Raw genomic sequence first — 20,118 nt, 5'->3', positions numbered from 1 at the left:
TTAAGCATTTTGCCAGTTGGAGCAGCAGGAGCCAGCTGTGCTTCACTTCATTCCTGGAAATCATTTACCAGAGTGGGAGAGTAACTGGCCACCACGGCTGACGTACCCGGTTTCTTTAAAAGCAAAGTATGGGTGTGTTGGCAGGAGGGGAGAGCTCAGAGAAAGAAGAGGAACGAGCTGCCCGGTTTTGCCCTCTGTGTCATTACACGAGGGCATCGCGCGCTCCTGTCGGCACGCAGCCCAGCCGCGGGAGCTCCTGCCTGACTCCCCATCACAAATGCCTCTTCATGGCATCCCTGTTCCTTCTTAACCAAACCGCTGGCGGGAGGACCTCGCCATTCGCTTGCTCAGCCGTCTCTTTTTTGCGCGGACCCGTGGAGCAGAGGGTCTCTCAGCTTTCAGCTGTCCCCCATCCCCGCCATCGCTGTGGGGCTGCCGGAGCCGGGGAGAAGGGACCCTTTCAGGTGAAGGGGTCGGGTACCAGCGGGCAGGGCGCAGGCCGAGCCCTCCCCTCCCCAGGCCAGTCGGATTGTGGTGCAGAGCAGCGCGGCCCCTGCCCGGAGGGCTCGCCGAGAGAGGGGCTAATTGCCATTACGGCTGGGGTACGACGGCGGTCCTCCTACAGCCCACCGAGCCTCCAGCCCTCTTTCGGGGTCCCCCGGGCGGTCGCGATGCCGCAGCCGCCCGGGGCGGTGCCGCCCGCCCGCCCGCGCTCCGCGGCGGCCCCGGGGGAGGGCCGGGGGGGTCCCGCCTCGCCGCCCGGCCCCTTTGCATTGCGCATGGGCCCTCCCCGCCGGGTGGCCATGTTGCAGTCCTAGCAGGCGGCGCGGAAGCGGCGGGTCGGGGAGCGCAGCGCACTGCACCGCGATGGCCGTGGCCGTGGGGAGACCGGCGGTGGGTGCGGCGGCGGGGCGGGGGGCGCGGTGCCGGGGGTGAACTGCCCGAGTGCAGCGGCGTGTGGGGCCGGCGGGTGCGGGGATGCGGCGCCGGGGGTCGTAGGGGTGCAGCGCCCAGCGTGTAGCGCGGAGGGCTGCGGGGGTGCCATGCCGGAGAGGACGGCGGGCGTGCCGGGGCGCCGCCGGCCGTGCCCGGGATCGGGGGTGGGGTGGGTGTCGGGGGCCGCGCAAAACTTTTTCGCCCCGGTTTGGGGCCGCGACTCTTTGTTGCAGCGGGCCGGGCCGGGCGGCAGCTCCGCCGGGAGCCCTTCGCTCTGCGCCGCGCCGGGCAGGGGGAGCAGCGCGGTGGCCGCGCGTGTTTCTGCCCCGCCGGTTCCCACGGGTGGAAGCGCCTGGGAGTGGGGAGGGCTGGGGGCTTTGGGCGCTCGGCTGCGGCGGGCAGGAGTGGTGGGAACCCCGGCGTGGAAGTCTCCAGAGGGGCACGCGTGTTTTGCATCTTCCAGCGTGAGCGTTATGCTGGGGATGTGGGGGCCGGGAGTTCTTTACATCCATGTGGAGAAAGACAAAAGATTTCCCCTTTCTTTCTGTAAAAGGAGGAGGAAACCCAAACAACCCAACCCAGCCCCACAAAAACTAACAGATGCTCTTTCCCGGGAAGGGGGAGGGGGGAAAAAGGTCTCTCTTGCATCCAGCTTGCAGAAACGTGAATGAAACTCCACCGTGACCGGACTGAATGCACTTTTGTGCATCGTCGGCCGAGGGAGGGAGGGAGCTTGCCTGACTTCCCCGTAACTTTGCCAGTGCTTGCGAGTAAAACAGATGTTGCCCATGAGCGGAGGACTTGAATGTGGCTCCATCTCGTAATAAGAAAATGGTCTGTGTTCAAGATGTGACCAGGACGAGAAGGTTTCTGTTAGCATTTATTCCACGCTTATGGGTCTGTGGGGCTGTACAGTTCCTCTGATGTGGCAAAGCAAATGTATGAAGATGGGGTTAATGGTGTTACTGGAGGTGGGGAAGTTATGCTACTGAGCAAAATAAAAGCTGACGTTTGTTAACAGAATACCTGTAAATTATACAAGTTGTTTGTAAAGCTTCTTCCGAAATGATTCCTTGATCTTAAAATCTCAAGCGTGCTTGGAAATTGAAGTTTGTCTTTCATTGTAAGACAACACATTGAAATCACTACTTCAGCTCGTTTTTAGGGCAGGCTGCAGGGTATTGCTAAGCAGAGCCGTTTTGCTTTGGGGAGGGTACAGCCTCGCAATGTGATTAGGCTCGGGAATGTGGCTTATTGTGAGACAAGATTGCTGTTTGTTCTTGCATATGTGTTTTGCTATATTTCTCTGTCATTATATTAAACTGATGCGACCACTCAGCTTCTCACATTTTTGGTAACCGAAGTCCATGAGCAATCCCAAAACAGCATGCATGGGGGTTTTTGCACCAGTTCAACTCAATTCCTATCTGTGTGCTGCTGAGTCCAGTCCAGTGGGACTGACTGCAGAATAAAGCATCCTGCAGCTCAAGAAGCATGTGCTTGTGGGAGAGGGAAGGATGAGGGCACTCGGCTTCCTCGTAAGTGGTTGGTGGGCTGACCCTTCATCCCCCAGAATTAGTCCTTTTTGGAGAAGAGAGTTGTTTTATCTTGGGGTGATAAGAGAAGAAAGGACAGTGGGCTGGTATTCAGTAGATGTCAGGGGTGTTTCTGTTTTGTCTTGTATTCCACCTTATCTAATCCTCTCTGCTACTGCTTTGCATGCTGCTGTTGTGTTGCTGGCAGGGTGGTAGGGAGTTTGAAGAAATGGTTAATTATACGTTAGTGCAAGGCGAGACTGATGAACGTTTGCCTCTCAAGCTTTCAATGTAATAACCGTGTTTTATAAGGACCCCAATGGTATACGTCTTGTTGGAGGGAGCACAGGGGTAGAATTAAGGAAGGGGGAAAGAAAAGGAATGAAATGAAAAGCGAGTCAGTTTGACTTAAAACTATGATAACGTTCCTGAGTCACAACCTTTTACGTCCTGGCAGGATATGACACCATGTTAATTGTAAAAGCATGCATAAAATATAACTTCAGTGAACTGCTCTGAAGTGTCTGTGTTTAATTGTAGCAGAGCAGGGCGTGTTTTCTAGGATGGGCGGCTTTCATTTTAAGGTCCTGATCTGCAGATGTGAAGGCACATGTGTAATGCACTGCCAGTAATTTCATTTGACTTAATAGACTGATCTCAGTATGTAAATGTAAAAGCATGCATAAGTAAAATTTTGGCAGGATTGGTGCTGGGAGCTGCCACGGGACCTCTCAGCTGATGAAAGCCATGCGTTTCCTTAAACATACATCAGAGTGGAAGGATGCATATGGTCATCTGGGCTCAGTGTGAGATGAGCCACTTGTAGTCTGGAAAATGTTGAGATGTGCTAGACAGGGGACCCCGTTCCTCTTCCTGGGTTAATTCACAGTATCTTGACCACTGCTGGATGGTTTCTCAGTAGTTCAGAGCATGGAAGAGGGTTCTGGCCTCCCTACCCTGCGTTTTATTTGTTTATACAGTTACACGTTTACAGAGTTATAGTGGTCTAGTTAAAGGTGCAAAACTAAGGTTTACTTATATGCATACACTAATGTAGACTCCTTTCCAAGTCAAACAAAACCTGATGGAAAATATGAATTTTACATGGTTCCCATGTAAAACGTTATCTGAGAGATTAAAGCAGTGCAGTGTATTCTTCCATCTGTTTTAAAAATATTTGGTAATGAGAGACTGCCAGTTTCCATGGAGGGGGAGCTAATAAAAGAGAGAAACAAGAAGGTAGAGCAGGGTTAACAGAGCTGAAAACTCTTTGTGCTTTGTCTTTCTCTGAGCAGCAGGTCTACCAAAAACCCGCTGGGGTCTGCGAGAGCTGTGGGGCAGTGCCTTTGGAAAGCCCCATCCATTGTGTTGGTAGGTGGAGCAGGGCCACCGTGACCACTGATTTTAGGCAATGAGATAAGCACTGAGAAGGAGGATAGACACTTGTCTCTTGTGCTTTTGCTAGCTGAGTGTTTGGTCCTTTTCATTGACAAAGGTACGACTGGGTGAGAGAAGAGCTATTGCAGGTAGAGAGCTGAGACTGAGAGAGGTCGGGGGATGAGGTGGGTTGGGGCTGGACCCCAGGGCAGGGAGTGGGCTGTCATGCTCCAGGCACAGGTCAGCAGTGTTCCAGCTAGTTGGAAGCTTGGCGCTTTCCAACTTAATGGCAAGGCTGAACTGTCCTTGTGGTCAAGTATCCTCCACAGAGCATCACAGGGCTGTGGACTCTCCTCGCATTGAACGTGGCAGTGTTGTGGGCTTGGGTGGTGCTGCTGAGATGGCTAGGGGCATGAGTTTTGGTTTCTGTGCCTGCTTTTGGCTGTGAAGTGTGGCTTTTGGGCACCTGGCCTGGCTCAGCTGCCTGCACTGGGAAAGCAGACCTGGGCGGCGTGCATAGGACTGTATTTTAGTTTGTGAACTCTTCATTTCCTTTATTCACCTCGACGCCTTGTTTGCAGTAGGAAGTTCTTTCAGACAATTCTTGTTGCTCCTGTTGATGTTAACAATGGTGGGAACCTGCCTCCTTCTTGCCTTGTTTTCGGCACAGCCTCAGTTGTGGAGCAGGTTATGTGTCCAGCCCGCCCCAAGCTCAGCCTCTAGGTTTTCCAGCATGAAGTGAGCTGACCTGGAGTCAGGACCTGATGGAGATACTTGGAAAATTCCTTATTTTGTGTAAATGAGATCATGAGGAATCAATTTTTGTGTCTGAGTAGGGCCTCTGAAAAAATGATGGGGATTGATTAAGTAAGCAGCATGAATCTGAGAAGTAAAATATTTACTCAGAGCTGAGGCATGTTTTATATGTCCCCTTCCCACCCCTGCAGCCCCCAAGAGAGATGGCTTTACTGGCTGGCTGCCCACTCTGGAGCAATGTGAAGTTTGTCGCTTCTTTTTTTTGCCTTTGGTATGCCTCTTCCTCTCAAGGTAATGCCAAGAGTGCGGGCATGAGACAAGCCACAAGCTACTGTGTGGCTTTGCAGGAGAAATGCCAAAGGGACAGGGTCTTCTACTGGCTTGGCAAATGCTTCTGCCTTGTCCAATCTCTTTGTTGGCTTGGTTTGTTTGCTCTAGGTTCCAGTCCTGTAAGCTATAGTGACTCTTGCAGGAAAAGATAGCAAAGCAGCTTCAGCTTAGAACAGTTGGGTGCAACCAGGTGATATAAAAAGAAAGCAAAAAAAAGCCCCACAGTAGTACTGTAAGCTTTTTTTTTTTAGGTACGTTGTCTAGCTGCCTTCACTTCTATCTCTGTGAACAGCTCTTCAGCCTACTGTAATAAGTGATGCGTAATAATGGTTCAGACAAACACCACGGTGCTGCTAGCATTCAGCGTAAATGCTGGTGGAGAATGCTCCAGATCAGACTGAAAACCACATTCAGGGTCTTGCTGTCTTAGCTAAGAGCGGCAGTAACAGAAATTCACCCCAAATGCTCTTCTTTCTCCCTATAAGTGCTAGTTTGCATACTGCTACGTGATGCCTTTGGTGAGATGAGAATGAGAGATGCTTTTTCTTGGCTGCTTCGTTACCTCCGGATGCTTTTCCTCCTTCTCTACGCCATGGTGCCTGGTTTAGACTTACGTAGGCCAGGACTTGCAGGAGCCACCAGAGCTGTTTTCATCCACGGCTCAGGCAGGTGTGCTTAATGCAGGCATAGGCAAGGCCCGCTTGGCCTGGCGTGAGGCAGTGGAGGAAGAGCCACGAGAAGGAGGAAAAGCTCTCTGTGGTTTTCCATTAGCAATACCCAGCCCTTCTGCAAGCTTTCTCCTGTGGCTGTGTTCTCTGCTCATCCAGTAAAAGCGATACCTGCTGTTGGCATGAAATGTGGTCCGAAGGCTATTACTGCCTTTTCATTAGTAGTACAATTATTTTTCCGAGCTCTGCAATTTGTAAGTCTTGAGCTAGCTTTGGGACTCCTTACTTAAAAATACAGGCTGCGCCTGTGTTCAGGAAGATGGCTGAGTAGTCTTAGGATCTGAATTTGCAATTAGAGCTTTTAAAGTTGCTGAAAATATGGAGGAGCTGAATATTTTTCTTGCAGGCTTGGGCTTTTTGTTTTCTTCGGTAGCATCTCCCATAAGGTGATGGCAAAGAGCAGACTACTACTGGTTTTGGGTTTTTTTTTTCTTCCATCTCAGCTTATAGCTTTTTTAGATCTTCTATTATCAAATTGGATTTTCTGTTAACATTTCTGCATCCCAGATTTATATTCAGATGGGATCTAGCTGCTGGCAGTATGTTATTGAAGTACTGTAATTGCAGGTTATTTCTTTACCAGATCTGGTCACGAATATTTGGTGCAAGCTAATGGAAAAAGCCTTGTTTTAGAAACATTTTGGTTTTGCCACAGATGTTGCCTGCTTTGCCAGCAGCTCCTGGGAACTGATCGCAGTGCACAGCAGTAGTTCGAATATGAATTGCTTCTGGAAATCTGCATGCATCTCATGTATTTAATTCAGAAATTATATTAAACTCTCTCACATGATGGGAACGGAAGGGGAAAAATAGTGTTTTGAATCCTGAGGGGGATCTTTGTAAATGATTTGCAGGACTGTTTGGGGCTGTCTGTGGATCTGAAAGTGTTCTGCAGAGTCTGGGTGTTTTGTGGTGGGTTAACTGGGTGTAAAGTGAAGTACAACGTCCTGTGTAAGCAAGAGACTCAACAAAATCTATTTGCCAGATGTGTTGAATGCACCAAGTGTGCAAAATGCTTTGCTTAAGCACATTAACGTGGCTTGAATTAAGTTTCTGACAGTCTGGTAGTGGCTGCCTCTGTTTTTGTCTGTAAAGAAAATTAAGGTGGCAGAGGAGTGAGCTGGGTAGATGGCTTGCTTGGTGACAGCGCGAGCTTGTATTGCCCTCTTCCGCAGGGTAGCACAGTGACTGATTTGCAGTGAAGTACAAGAGCTCAAACTGCAGCAGATTGAATTGCAAGTCTGCTTTTATTCTTTCACATAGAGGTTCCCACTTGTAGCCACAGCCAGATCTTTGCGTTTTGAAGCACAGAAATCACCTCCTTTCAGCCCCTGTGAAAACCCATCTCCTCCAATCTGAGTCAGCCTAGGAACTTTTGGCAGCTTTCAGATGAATGAAGAATAGCAGGGTGATGGTCCTGGTTTAATTTTTCTGGGATAAAATTTGGCAGGCAGTAGCCTAGCTTGGAAATGAGAAATTTGCAACCTGGAAAGGTGAAGGTATCTGGTTATCATTGACACTCGTTCTTGCCATCTCTGCAGTAACATGGATTACCCCACATCCTCCAGATGTGTGTAGGAAATGTACAGAGTTGCCAATAAAGAGGATGTGCATAAATGTAGTTGGATTTTCCTTTTCTTCTTCATATGATTAAAGATTTTTCTTTTCTCTGTTGCCTTTTTTAATTTTTTTTTGCCTTTTGTTTTAATTGGTAGAATTAAATTTTTTGGATATCAGCAGAATGAACTTGGAAACAGCATGGCTGATGATATCTCAGTAGTCATTGGTTTTGTTTTGTTCCTAGTTTGAGATGTCAAGACTGATATTTTCAGAAATTGCTGAATTAAATAGCTGGAAACAGTTCTCACTTATTCTCCGCTCTTATAGCTAAAAGATTAGGTCGTCATACTGTGAGCAGGTATATTGCTAGCTGTAAATGCTAACAGTGATTATAAGGCTTAACACAGCCATCTGGGACTGAACATATGCAGAGTCCTCAAATCTTCATGTCAAGACCCCGAGAGGAGCAGGGATTTTGCTAGGTCGTCTGGTGACTTGCTGTAGTGGTAAATCATACCACTTAACCACCACATCACTTGGCTGCTGCTTTTTCCTCCCCAAAACCTGTTTTGTGTCCGGATTGAGCTATGGCAGGTCTCATTGTGCCTTTTTTTCTTCTTGGTCGGTCAGTTCTACACTGAAATATTTTGCCCGTGTGTAAGCGCAAGGGTGTAGACACTGGGGTGGGGGTGGGGGAAGTGTAATTTTTCAAATTCTGTGTCAGGAATTTTATCTGTAAAGCTTTCCCTAGTTGTGGACAGGTAACTCAACTTGCTGCTGTTGTTGTTTTTAACAGAAGAAACAATGAATCAATGATTATGCCTTCGCTAGCTTAGAGAATTAGAAGATTAAGTTTTTTTAATTACATTTGAAAATGGTTTCATTCATTTCCTGTATAGTATGTGTAATTTTCAAGCCAAGAAACATCCTTAATGCTTATAAATGAATGCTTTTCTGCCCCAAAGTATCTTTTATCACAGAAAATGCCAACCTAACCTCATTCTTTTTCATCTGTCTCATTAATATTGAATACATGGCACTTTAATATGGCAGCCGAAGCAAAGCAGAGAATTGGAGCTAATATCTGACAATGGCAAGCTGAGATTAAATGACATCCTAGTGCAATCTGCTATATATAAAGTAATTGGTATTTTCCAGGAGCATTTGACCCAATTTATGTGACTTTTATGGTGGTTTTTTTTATCCCCCTGCCCCCTCAAATCTGTCTTCAGAGGTTGGTTAGTCATCAGGATTTCTGAGCCTTCAGCCTGCTTTTGAGAAGATGCTGGGTGCCAGTCAGTTCTCTGAACGTCCTGGGGAGGTGAGAGATGCTAAGCATCTTTGGGGAGCGGGTTGTCAGGGGCCTGAGGGTGCTCCCCTGGTCACTGTCAAGGCTGATGGGTGAGGGGTCCCCACAGGGATGTGCCATGATAAGGGTCGGAGGATGCTGCCTCTGCACCTGGAAGATCTGTTTCCACTGTGCCAGACCGATTTTGGAAGTCATGAAACGAGTCCCTGGCCAGAGTCAGGAGGCAGCCCTCCTTCCTGGCTTTGAGTGAGCTCTTGCAGAGTGCTCCTGTCTTTCTCACAGGCTTGGCTCAGCTGTGTGGGGAAGGAAGGGAGGGTTTGGTGATTGCAGCGCAGGTCCAAGTCCCTGGTGTCTGGTGGAAGTAGTGGAGGTGGACAGTGGCACCAGATACTAGGAGCTGCTTTGTGCTGGGGAGAACCTGCGTGGAAATCTGTGCTTTGGCCCTGGGTCAGCTCTTCATCGAGGCAGCGGTAAACCCTTCCTGATGCTCTTGAGTTGTAAAGAAAGAACTTCTCAAAGAAGCCCCTTCTGGGATGCGCAGTTGATGGTCACTGAACATTTAGAACAATTTAGTTTGGCTTCTGATATATAATTGCCAAAAAGCAGTAGTGTCAGGGGACCTTCGGGTTTGTGTTTCCAGGTAGCTGAATATTCATCCTGCTGGAAATTGCCTTTGCTGTTTAGCATTTGGAGTTATGCAATTATTAATTATTAGAGCATTAATTACAAGACCCACTTGGGATTAAGGCTTGAATGGCTGGCATGCTGCAAGTGTTTCAGCTCCTGATTTGCTGGGTGGTCTTGGGCAGATACCTTCATTTTGGTATGTCTTTGTTTTCTCCATGTGTAAAGCAGATGAGAATTCCCTTCTTTGTTTTGTAAGGGGCAAAGCTGTGAACAATGAGTTAGTAGCACGGGCATAGTTACCTTTACAAACCTAGCCCTATTGCGCAAATCTAGCGAGATCTTGTGGCACAGAAGTGTTAGCAGACCAATGCTTTTAATTAAAAACACTTTAAAGAAAATAACTATTCAAATACAGTAATGCACAAGTTATGTTTTCAAGGAGATTTAACAAGTAATTTCAGTAAGTAGGCCTTAAAAGTGAGCAGCATGAGCAACTCCACTGACCTTGTTTCTCTGGGTTTACGTAAATGCAATTGAGGGCAATTTTCACATAGAGCATTCCTAAGAGATGGCGAGTTTCTCTGTGGTAGGCCAGAACCACTTCAACATCAAAGCCAGAGGTGGTTTGGTTTTGTTGTTTAAACAAAAGCATTATTTGAAATTGTAGTCTGATGTGTGACTACAGTCTGTTCCTGAACACAGCTACATTTCCCCCAGGTTTGGCCTCACCAGGAGTGGAGCTCAGAGAAGCATTTTTTCCATGGCATGTGTGCTACTTGGTTTTGATATAACCTAAGGAAAGCAGTATTTTTTTATAGCCTAACCAAACAACCTGATGATTTCTTCAAGTGGGATGAGCCAGAAAGCTAGAAATATAAATCCAGGCAGGCTAGCTGTGATACGGTTTACATGCAATGAAGGGAAGTATAAAGTTCACACAGGCTAAAAAATGGTCGATGTTTCTGGTGTGAAGGAGGTGGTTGGTCCGCATGTAAAACACTCATGGAGACTAAGGAGTCCCAAGAGAAGAGTGTGCACGTGCTGTCCCCATCCACACTAACTGTGGTAAACAGGTCTTTTTCTGGACTGTGTGCCCTGAAATACCTTGGCAATTGAAAGCTGCCCTGAACGGGCAGGGGACTTGGTGTGTCGGGTCGGATGCAGTGCCTTGCAGAGGAGGGTCGTGGCCCAGCATCTCTGGTTTGGTGGTGCTGAACGCTAGGAAGGAGGGTGGAGATGGCTGGATGGGTGCTGTCCTCCTGGCTTCTATGCAAGTAGGAGAGCTGTACAGGTCTGCTCTTGAGGTTTATGCTCCAGCTGGCACCTTTGGGAGCTCCTGAGTGTCCCAAGGAGATGTGAGTAAAAACATCATGCACCCAAGGGTAGGCTGCTCTCCTGGGGTCAGCGTGTGTTGGCCTGCCGCAGGACCAGGCGCTTGGTGCTGTGTTGGTACTGTGGCATGCAGAGTGGGAGCTTAACACTGCATGTACAAACCCAGCTCTTTCTCCTGGACGGTTGTGGGAGGAAGAGCTGGGTGTTAGCCTTTGTCCTTGAAGACTTACCAAGTTCCTGGACTGGTTATTTACCTGTCGGACCCCAGCTGCTCTGGGCTATAAGCAGCCCATGCAGTGCTGCTTGTGGCTTCATGCATTACCTACTTCTCTGAGCGATGTGGAGGTGGAGACTGCTGCATCTCCAGCCTTTGCAGTGTTAGTAAGGAATATGCAGCGATCACTTACTTTGGTATCTCATTAAATAACTCAAGCCAAGGGCAAAAACGTGCACCACGCATGGGAATTGTGCCCCACTTTTAGGAGAGGGAGGTCTGCAGCACTTGGAGTTGCAGAGCATGTCAGAGCTCCTTCATGTGAACTAATCTTGCCTAGTCCTCTGCAGGAAACACTCGCTCGGAGCAGCTGAATTTGCCTTTGGGTATGTTTGTCTTCCCCAGTCCTTCGGTTTGGCTGTGTACATTTGTGACAGGATTTACCTGCTCTGTCAGGTCTTTAAAGCCTTGGTGCTGTGGAGAGATGAAGCACAGTGCAGCGGAGCCTGCTCTCTCAGCAGCACCCCTGCTCATCTGTCACAGTCGTTCTTGCTCTGTGGTCAACTTGTGCTCAGCTGTTACGTGGTATGTGCTGGCATAGTTAGTCGGCCAAGCTAAACAGTTCAGTTCTTTGCTTACAGATGGATACCTGATGTGCCCTGCTGCCTATCCTGGTGCTTCCAGGAAAAAAAAAGGAATTGAGGTCGAGCCTAGAAAAATGGGGTCTAGTATGGGCAGCCTGTAACCTGTGTGGGACCCTAGCCAACGGGGCTGTGTGCTGGCCCGGCAGCCTGCCTTTGCAAATGTTGCTGCAGGAGAGCAGCCTGTCGTGAGCTGCCTCTGTGCTCTCCTGCCAAGGCAGCAGGACGGGAGGTGGCTGGCACACCTTGGCACCAGATCACACTTCTTTGGAGCGACACCTCTTAGGGGGAAAAGAGGATGAGAAAGCAGAGTATAGCGTGGCTATACAAAGCTACCCCATAAAAGTAACTGCAGGAGATGCAAGCTAATGGCAAGTCCTCCTGCTTATTATTGTCATTTGGAGAAACAGCCTTGCAAAATCTTCCGTTCTTCCCTTCCAAAAATTGTCCTTGAGCTATGTATTTCAACAAAGCGGAGTGCAATATGTATTGTCTGTACTCATAAGATTGCAAGACTTTGAATTCTACCAGGTATATGTTTAGTTTAACTGGGAAAAGTCTGAGCAGCTGGACTGTTCAGGTGAGTAGTATGTTAGCTAATTTGTTCTGTTCACTTTTGGGGTGTATCAAGGAATAAATTTGAAAGCGTGGGTTTAATTTTTTGCTGGTCTGTTACAAGCAGTGGCATGGATTGCTCCAGCACAAGTCTTGACAGGAGGTCAGAAATTAAAAGTAAGTCGGGATCAGGCTGCTTTTGCTTTCCTTTAAAGCACAAACATGACTGGAGTAGACAACCAAAGCAGAATGTGGTGGCCAACATTAATTCATCTGTGGGGGTGGATACTTGCTCCAGTTTAACCTTGTAGCTGGGGTCCGTTGACAGCTAATGGATGTTGCAGCAGCCTGTGTATGGAATAATTTATGAATTTGGAAGAATGTGATTCCAGCAAGCACATGGGTGAATGCCAGTGGTTCACAAACCTCTGCCTATGGTCTTGTGAGCAGCAGCCTGCTGCAGGAAAAATAACATTGGATTAGCTCAGGACAATGTTGGGAAGTGTCGCGCTTAGTTCCTAAAGACTGGCCCTTCTGCAGAGCGGCACTGGACTCTAGGCAGGATATTCTGAAGTAAGCAGAAATATATCAGATATGAGTATTCTTCATGCATCAAACAAGAAGTGGGAAGCAACAGGGAGTTGTTCTTAGCTACCGGCTTTTCCCAGGCAGCCTTTGCAGTATCTCTGTCATTTGGGAAGACAATTCCCTTGTTTCAAGTACTTGAGCTGTCTGAGCAAATGCCAGGTTGCTTGATCTCACAGCTCTGAGGCAGCTTGGTGCCATGACAGGCCTGTTATCTGGCTTGGCAGTTTGGTGTTAGGTGCCTTTTCTGCAGCTGAAGAAATTGAAGTCTTACCTTGGCACCAAACTCAAGAGCCAGATGTGAACCCATCAGCGCTCCCTTGCCTGTTTCCAGCTATTCAGCCTCCTGCTTTTAATTAAACTGTCGCGCCACTGCAGGCAAAGCAAGACCAAGGTATCAGAAGCCAAAGGTCCAGCTCACAAAGGCATTTGGGAGCCTTGGTATGTGAATGGGAACCCTTTGACAGCATGTAGGGCAGGGTCAGTGGCTGCCTCCCACTGACTGTGGTTTGTTTGCTCTCTGCTCATCTGGCTGCTCTGTGGCGGGGCTGAAAGCACTGTTGGAGGCTGGCGTTTTCCCTTCATGTTGGTTTTAACAACAAAGTGTATCCTCACACCTGAGGAGCACTTTCAATAATGGTTAACCCATTGCAAGTGCCCTCAGAGCATCTCACTGTCTTTCTTTGCAGAAGTTCATGTGCACTGTTTGGTTGTGAGAATCTCTGCTTTGAGAATAATTTCAGAAGGCTACAAGGAGACTTGCTGCAGTTAATTTGTGTTGCCTGGTGTATCTTTGCACCTTACGCCTTCAGATGTGGTCACACGATAGAGCAGTGCTTGCACCTGAGCAGCTGGAGTGGTTGCTTTCTGCAGGGGTATTGGCAGTGGGGTTAGAGCCCAGAAACATTTTGTGTTTCATCACCTGAGCTACTGGATGGAGAAGGCATGGCCTTTAGACAGGAGGGTGGAACTCCTGTGTCAGGTTTGTTTGTGGAGGTTGGGCGGTTGGGTCAGATAGGGAAACAAGCCAAGCAGAAACTCCTCAAAGACCCACAGGGGCTGGCAGGTTGTTAATCCCTGAGAGGGGGCAATTTTGTAGCCCAGCCTGTAGTTGTCACCTGTAGGGAAGTGGCGAGGGCAGAGCGCTGCCCGCCTTACCCTGGGGCTGCTGGAGCTCTGCGGAGGCTGTGCCGGTGGTGTGAGCTTGCTGCTGAAGCAGTGGGAACCTCTGCATTGCCCGTATGGGAGGTCAGTGACCAGCTCAAATACAAGTTCACTGTTCTCTCGTTAAAGACCCCATGTTCCCATAAAGCATGTAATCCTTGAAATAAATGTTGGCCGTAACGTACAGGATCTTCTCTTTCTTTTGAAAGAGACTGATAACCAAACCACGTTTTTACTGCAGGCCTTTTCCTGGCAGAGCCATGGTGCTGGGAAGCACGATGAAGTGTTTATGGCTAGCAGAGCACTGCCAGTAAATGTCACATTTCATAGGAAGAAAAATGATGTTTGCAGCTACCCCCATAGTTTTGGCTAAGTAAGCTGGCTCCACGGTCGGTGTGCTCAGCGAGGAGCACTGCTTCTCCCAGCTGTGGGTACCAGGGGCTGTACGGACCTGGCTGTGCTGGCAGCTGCTGCTTTCAGAAGCCTTGGATAACTTGTTTGCTTATCCCTTTGCCTGCCCTGACAGCATCTCCCCTGTCATTTCCAGGCCAAGTCTTGCTCCTACTATGTGCGTCAATGACTGCCTCTCTTGTTACAGATGTCGAGCTTTCTAGTGGACAAGTTGAAATGTAATTCTCAAATGTTCTGTAGCTTTGACATATACCGTAAGATCACTGAACGCACAGCTCTGCCAAGGACCATGGTGGGACAGAGAGCTTTTTTAAAAATAGCTGTAGGAAGGCTGTTAGTGGAACCCTTGTGGGGGGACGGGGACACATGACAGTGGAGAACAATGACAACATGTACAGGATGGTGGGATCAAACACAAAATGCCCTTACTGATAATAGATGTGGGGAAAAAAAATCCAATGACTAGAAAGTAAGTTTCCTTTGCTCTAGAGATGCAACTCTTCATACTTGATCAGGTCAAAAGGCATAAAGCTGTATGTTGTTATATTGTAACAGATTCTAAGGGGACTTATGTCTGATGTCCAGAGCTCAGAGAGGTACAAAATGAGAACTGTGTCTGCTAATTTATGTTGCTGCTGAGTGCTGGCCAGAGGCCGTCAGACCCCCTTCCTCTTAAGCACCTGGAAAAGGACAAATGACCAGTATAGCTGATAGGATTACAGGCCTTGATGATGGACCTGCTGCCAAATTATGGATGTGCATTGCTTTATCAGAGGGATCTTATAATAGTAATGGGAAACCATGCAGAGCATAGCTGTATCTATTAGACAGTTATTCATAATTAAGTGAATTAATTTGATTAAGTGTATATGATGGTGTTAATGCATGACTGCTTCGTGCCCTGAGTTTATAAATCAGTTTGCTCTTCTATGCTGTTAAATATGTGACTGCAGTGTCTTTGATCAGCTTACTGCACAGGTGATACTGGGCACGTTCTTGGAGTGCACAGCAGGGGCTGGTTCTCCTTGCTGACATGAGAGGAAATTCGAGAATTAAGCCCACAAAAGACAGAGCTGTTTCCTTTCCTGCCAGCGTGCCCTGGGACTGCTTTCTGGGAGCAGGCTTGCGGACCATGGCACTCTTAGTACTGGAAAACCTTTGCGTGTGTTGTCAGGTTAGTGTGCAATACGCTTCCTGAGGTTTTAGGGGATTTTGTTTGTTTGTTTTTGTTTTCCTGGTGCAGTAAACTTTGTATGGCTGGAGCTTTGGGCCCTCCAAAGTTGATAGTAGGTTTTGGATCAAGGTCTCTGAATTACTTCTAAGAAAGAATAGGATTTTACTGTTACCAGATGTGTTTAATTAGTGTCTAGAATTTAGCCACTAATGTAAGTTTGTTTATAGACATACTGTTAGTATTTTCATTTAGAAAATTGTTGTCTACATGCAGTTGTTCAAAACAGTACTTAATGTTAATAAATCTAGCAACAGATTTTAAAAAATATTTTTCTCTTATTTCCTTATCCTGTGCGTTTATATGCTGTTTCTGTTGGGCTTTTTAGTTTGTGGATATGTATGTCGCTTTTTCTAGAGCAAAAATTGAAGTTGTTCACCAAGAAGAGCTAAGCTTACAAAAACTGGCTGACAGTTCAGGGGCTGGTAGCATCTGAACCTACTTGCCTGAGGGGAAGTGTGGGACCTTGAGTATTTATTTGTTTTTCATTTTGTGTTGGACAGTCTTGAAGAAATTTCCCCCTTCCCAGCCCCAGGACTTTAATGTGGTGATTTTTCTTTTTGTGACTGCTGATGCATAACTGGCGTTTGTGGGAAGTTGAACGTGGAATTAGTCTCATCTCTTAAAGAATGAGCTTCCTCCCCTAGGAAGGAGGACTTCTAGTCCTACCGAGGACATCTAGATACATGCTTCTTAGAAACTTGCTGAGGGTATTCACTAGCACTACTGAGCCTGAGATGTGCAGGCTGTAAAATACAAACCTGCCCGGAGCAAGCGCAGCCTCTGATGGTAGCTGGTGTCTATCAGGCCTGTAGCAATGCTGTGGTGCTGCACTTCACACCTGGAGCACCTGAGCCTCCTGGGTGTTCAGCTGCGGCAAGGAGTGATATTTGGCCTTGAGCAAACAGCTCCTTGGGCTGTGAGAGGCTTTTCTCCCTCCTTGCGTATACCAGCCCCCCTCTAAATCCTTTAGCTGACAGTAATCAGCATCCCTGCTTTTGACTTTGTGAGCAGGATCCTAAACAGTGGTAGTCTGACCTCAGAGAGTGGGGTGAGAAAAAGAGAAATGGAGTGTGACTTGGGTGTATCACTTGAGCCTCCATAGCCCTTGCTGTTCACAGGAGGACTTGCAGCCTCTCTGTTGGGAGTTGAATTTGAGGAGGGAAGAAGCTCTAACACCTGAAGGTATATCCCTGCATGCAAATGTTGAGTTTGGTCTCCAGTGTTAGGGCATCCAACTAGATACAAGTGCAGAAGCACTGTTACTGGGAGAGAAACTGATTACTGAAATGGCCCCTGTGCCAGCTGTGTCCCCCCTTGCACACCCAGCCTGGTAGCACCAAGCTGGATCAGTTGCTGGAGGATGGGGAAGGAGGAAAAAGGTAACTGTACAGGCTTGTCCTTTATTATGAGAGATTCATGAAGGGGGGGGATCACGGGCAAGTTTTTCCACATGTAGTGACCTAGGCCAGTTTTGCATCTGGCTTTATTTGCATTATTAGGATTAAACTAATCTGCTTGAAATCCTTGATGATGGGAAATTGCTGTTTGCCAGTGCTGTATTGCTGAGGAAAGTCTTTCTCCAAGCTGCGTGTCTGGTTTGGACGCCAGGTTGTTAAGCTTGTACCGTACTGTACTCATGCCCAGTCGTTCTTTTCCTAGTGGGTTATCACTGGTGACTTAGCCTTTTTTTATTAAGCCTGACATTAGCCTTTATTACAGGCTTTAAAGATTTCTGTAGTACAGTGCTTGGTATAAAATGGGTGGTTGTTGGGGAGGTTGCATAGGTTTCGGTAAGAAGTTGCTCTGTTGGCTCGCATTTGTGTATGCACAATTGTATTTATGGTGTTGAGCTTAACCTCACGGGGAAGGCAGATTCTTGTTCTCTTGGTTTCAGGGGCACTGGGGAAGTGCTGATCTCAAAGCTGCCCTTGAACCATGCGTGACTACGTGATTGCTTGGCTCTTGCCCGTGCTTGGGAACCTGGCCAAGTGAACACTCCTCCACACGCACCCTCTTGAGTTGTCTTCCCCACAGACCGAGGCAGCGTGCAGGAGAGAGCAGTGGGTTTCTGGTTAAAGTACCATCACTGAAGAGCACTGCTCATCTGTCCGTCTTTCAGACACGTGCTGTTACATGGCTTTTTTCTTTTAAGTGGCAGCTGACAGGCACTTCTCGGATGTCCGAAACTGTGCATGTGTTCGCTTGGAGACCACTGAAGTGGAGGACATGCAGTAGGTTCTGTTCTGAGCCTGGCAGCTTAGAAATCGTTGGTGTCTTGGTGGAAAACCTGGTAGCGAGTACGAGCCCTGGCAAAGGAGGAGAGAAGACAGAGGCAGTGAGAAGGATAAAGGTCATCTCCGAGCTTTAGCTGAGGCCACAGTAGTATTAGTTCATGATACCAGACCTCTTAGTCATGGCCAGGCCTGCTTATAGCACTCAAGTCAGTTGGGTGTGTAGCCACAGCAGTTTTAATATGACAGATTCGTCTGTGCTCATGCATTTTGCTGAGGAGTTAAGGCCTGGATTTCCCCCACCTCAGGCAGACTTTATTTCAGTTGCCTCAGTAGCTGCTCTGCCTGACTACAGGTAAAGGTGCAAGAAAATAAAGGCAAACTGTGTGGCTGTTTCTTATTCTGAATGCCATGGATTTATCTGCTTTTCCAGGTCCTTTCTCCTTTGCAGCATTTTCCTTCTAGACATCTCTCACACAGGCAATGTTGCAGCTTTTACTCAAGGTGATAAAACTGTAGCCTTCAGAAATCACAGTCTGTGGCTAGGCTAAAACATGTCCTTTCCTGCTAAGGAGCACCTCACTGTGAAGTAAGCTGCATTAAGGAAATCATCGCAACTTGTATAAAAAGAGTAAGGAAGGCTGGGGTGACTGCTGGAATTGAAGTTCCTGGTGTGATCTGGTGGGAAAACTTGCCCAGCCTTTTGGAGGCTGAGAGCTGCAAGCTAAAATACAGCTAGGAGCTGTGCAAGTGCTGCGTGCGTTGGGGAAGGGGGCACCTGGTGGAGCTCAGAGGCTCTGCCAGGAAGATGCCGTGTGCCGGGGCTGGGCGCAGGGCAGGAATTGGGGGTCTGGTGCTGACCCTCCCTTCTGTTATGTTTCTTGGCAAGCTGGGGGTTGCACGTAAGCCCTCTACCCTCAGTGCTGGCACAGACCTGCTGCCTCTTGCCAGGATCCAGCCCTGGGGTGGAAGCTGGGTTCAAACAGCTCAGGAGCCTGGTGCATCCAATGAGCTGTGATGTGGCCTCATTGCCTTGATAATATATTCCCAATTGTACCAATGAAACTATTTATTTTATTCCCCAGGAGCTCCTGCCTCGGTAAAAAAAATAGGTCCCTGCAAAAGGAACCTGTTGGGCAAGCCTAACATTAGGTGCCATTGCCTGTAGTTGGGGGAAGGATCTCTCCCTGCTGCGCCCAGCTCCCAGGATAGTCTCCTGCGGGGAAACTCTGACTCTTGTTTTAGGGTGATGATGTCTGCCTGAGCCACCTTTGGGAGGTGAGAGCACTTGGAGGGTCCGGAGAAGGGAGGCAACAGTATTGCTGTCTGCCTGCTTTGTGAGTGGTGTAAGGTGTTTCTATGAAAAAGTCTCCACTTTTCCAGTGTCTTCAGAGGTGTTTGGCCTCGCTAGCAACCTGCTCCTTTTTATTCCTGCCTGTGGGTGACCTGCAGCCAGTGAAGCATGAGGTGAGAATGGTCAGGGCTGCAGGAGTCTCCTGCTGATGCTGGTTGGCAACACCATCAAGATCCCCTTGAATTACTGTGCTGTGGCACGGCACAGGGCAGTGAGGCAGCGCTAGGTTTCTCTGCCTTGGCTGTAGTGTCTGCAAAACCTCATTCTGGCTGACTTGTTCCAGATGGTAGGTAGCCGGCTTAATTTGGGCTGTCTTCACTTGCTTGCTGACACGGGCTCCTCCTGAGTTAATTAGCAGATGAAGTTGATGGTACCCATGCTTGGCTGTCTGCAGTCATGGAAGTCTGATGTATGGGTGCTTGGGGGGACAGGGAGGAAAAAATGATATTTTTTTTTTCTACTTTGGTGCTGGCTGGGGCTGCCCAGGCTGGCTTCAGCAGGAGATGCAATTTCGAGTCTCTCGCTTCCCTCTTGGAGACATCCGCTTGGTGGAATGTCTCTGTGACTTCATGGATAGTTCCTCTGGCTCAGGCAAAAAAAAAAAAAATCATGTGAGTTGGATTTCCTTGCTGGTCTGTTTGCAGCAGTGGCTGAGGACATGTTTTGGAGAGGACGGAAGTGTTCCGTCCTCAGAAGGGAGTTTGGCTGTGCTGCGGTGGGGGCTCGCAGTTCTGTAGCATCTTCCACGTGGTGTTACTTGTAGGTAGTTCTGAACAGCTGGAGTGCAAGGAGAGCCTTTTCCCTTTTCGGCGTGCGGGGAGGAATAGCTCAACATGAACTCCAGTGCGGAAAATAGGTGTGGGGCAGAGGGGGACTTTCCACATTTGTAGGGATTGGGATAAAAGGCTTATCTCTGCCACAATCAAAAACTGGAGCTGTAAAGCTCATCCTTGGGTTCCTTGTGACTAGAGAGTTAATCCTTTCTTCTTGTGCTGTAAATGTTTATTTAGCTGTCTCTCTTCTGCATTTATGGAGTTCAAACATTTTGGAGTGTATGTTGGGCAGTTGCTGGTGTCCCATCCAGGGATTCTTTGTGACTTGGAGCATCACCAGGATTGTAGTGTTCATCAAATGCCTTGGCCATCCTGCCCCTTTGCAAGTGATGGATGTGGAGAGGACTGTGGGAACGTTCCTGTCTGTAGGCTGCATGCGAGAAAAATGTTTTGTCTTGCATTGCCT

At 48.1% G+C, this 20,118-nt stretch overlaps 1 protein-coding gene across 3 annotated transcripts in view; it reads left to right on the top strand.

Annotated features, from left to right (window-relative positions):
* The first annotated feature begins 44 nt into the window (after positions 1-44).
* The window catches only part of SEPTIN11 (septin 11), a 68,940-nt gene continuing 48,866 nt past the window's right edge, over positions 45-20,118 (top strand). For 2 of the 3 annotated variants that reach the window (XM_080408921.1, XM_080408920.1), the window contains exon 1: positions 45-464. In XM_080408921.1, coding sequence (XP_080265047.1) covers positions 129-464 — 336 coding nt within the window. In that variant the 5' untranslated portion in view covers positions 45-128. Of the gene's footprint in view, positions 465-738; positions 895-20,118 lie in introns of those variants that run through there. The other variant, XM_080408922.1, reaches the window with a different exon arrangement.

The sequence above is a fragment of the Falco punctatus genome (genome assembly GCF_963210335.1).
Source record: "Falco punctatus genome assembly, chromosome: 1".
In the NCBI taxonomy this organism is placed as follows: Eukaryota; Metazoa; Chordata; class Aves; order Falconiformes; family Falconidae; genus Falco; species Falco punctatus.
The sequence above is the reverse complement of the archived record's forward strand: the minus strand, read 5'-3'. Positions and strand labels throughout refer to the sequence as shown.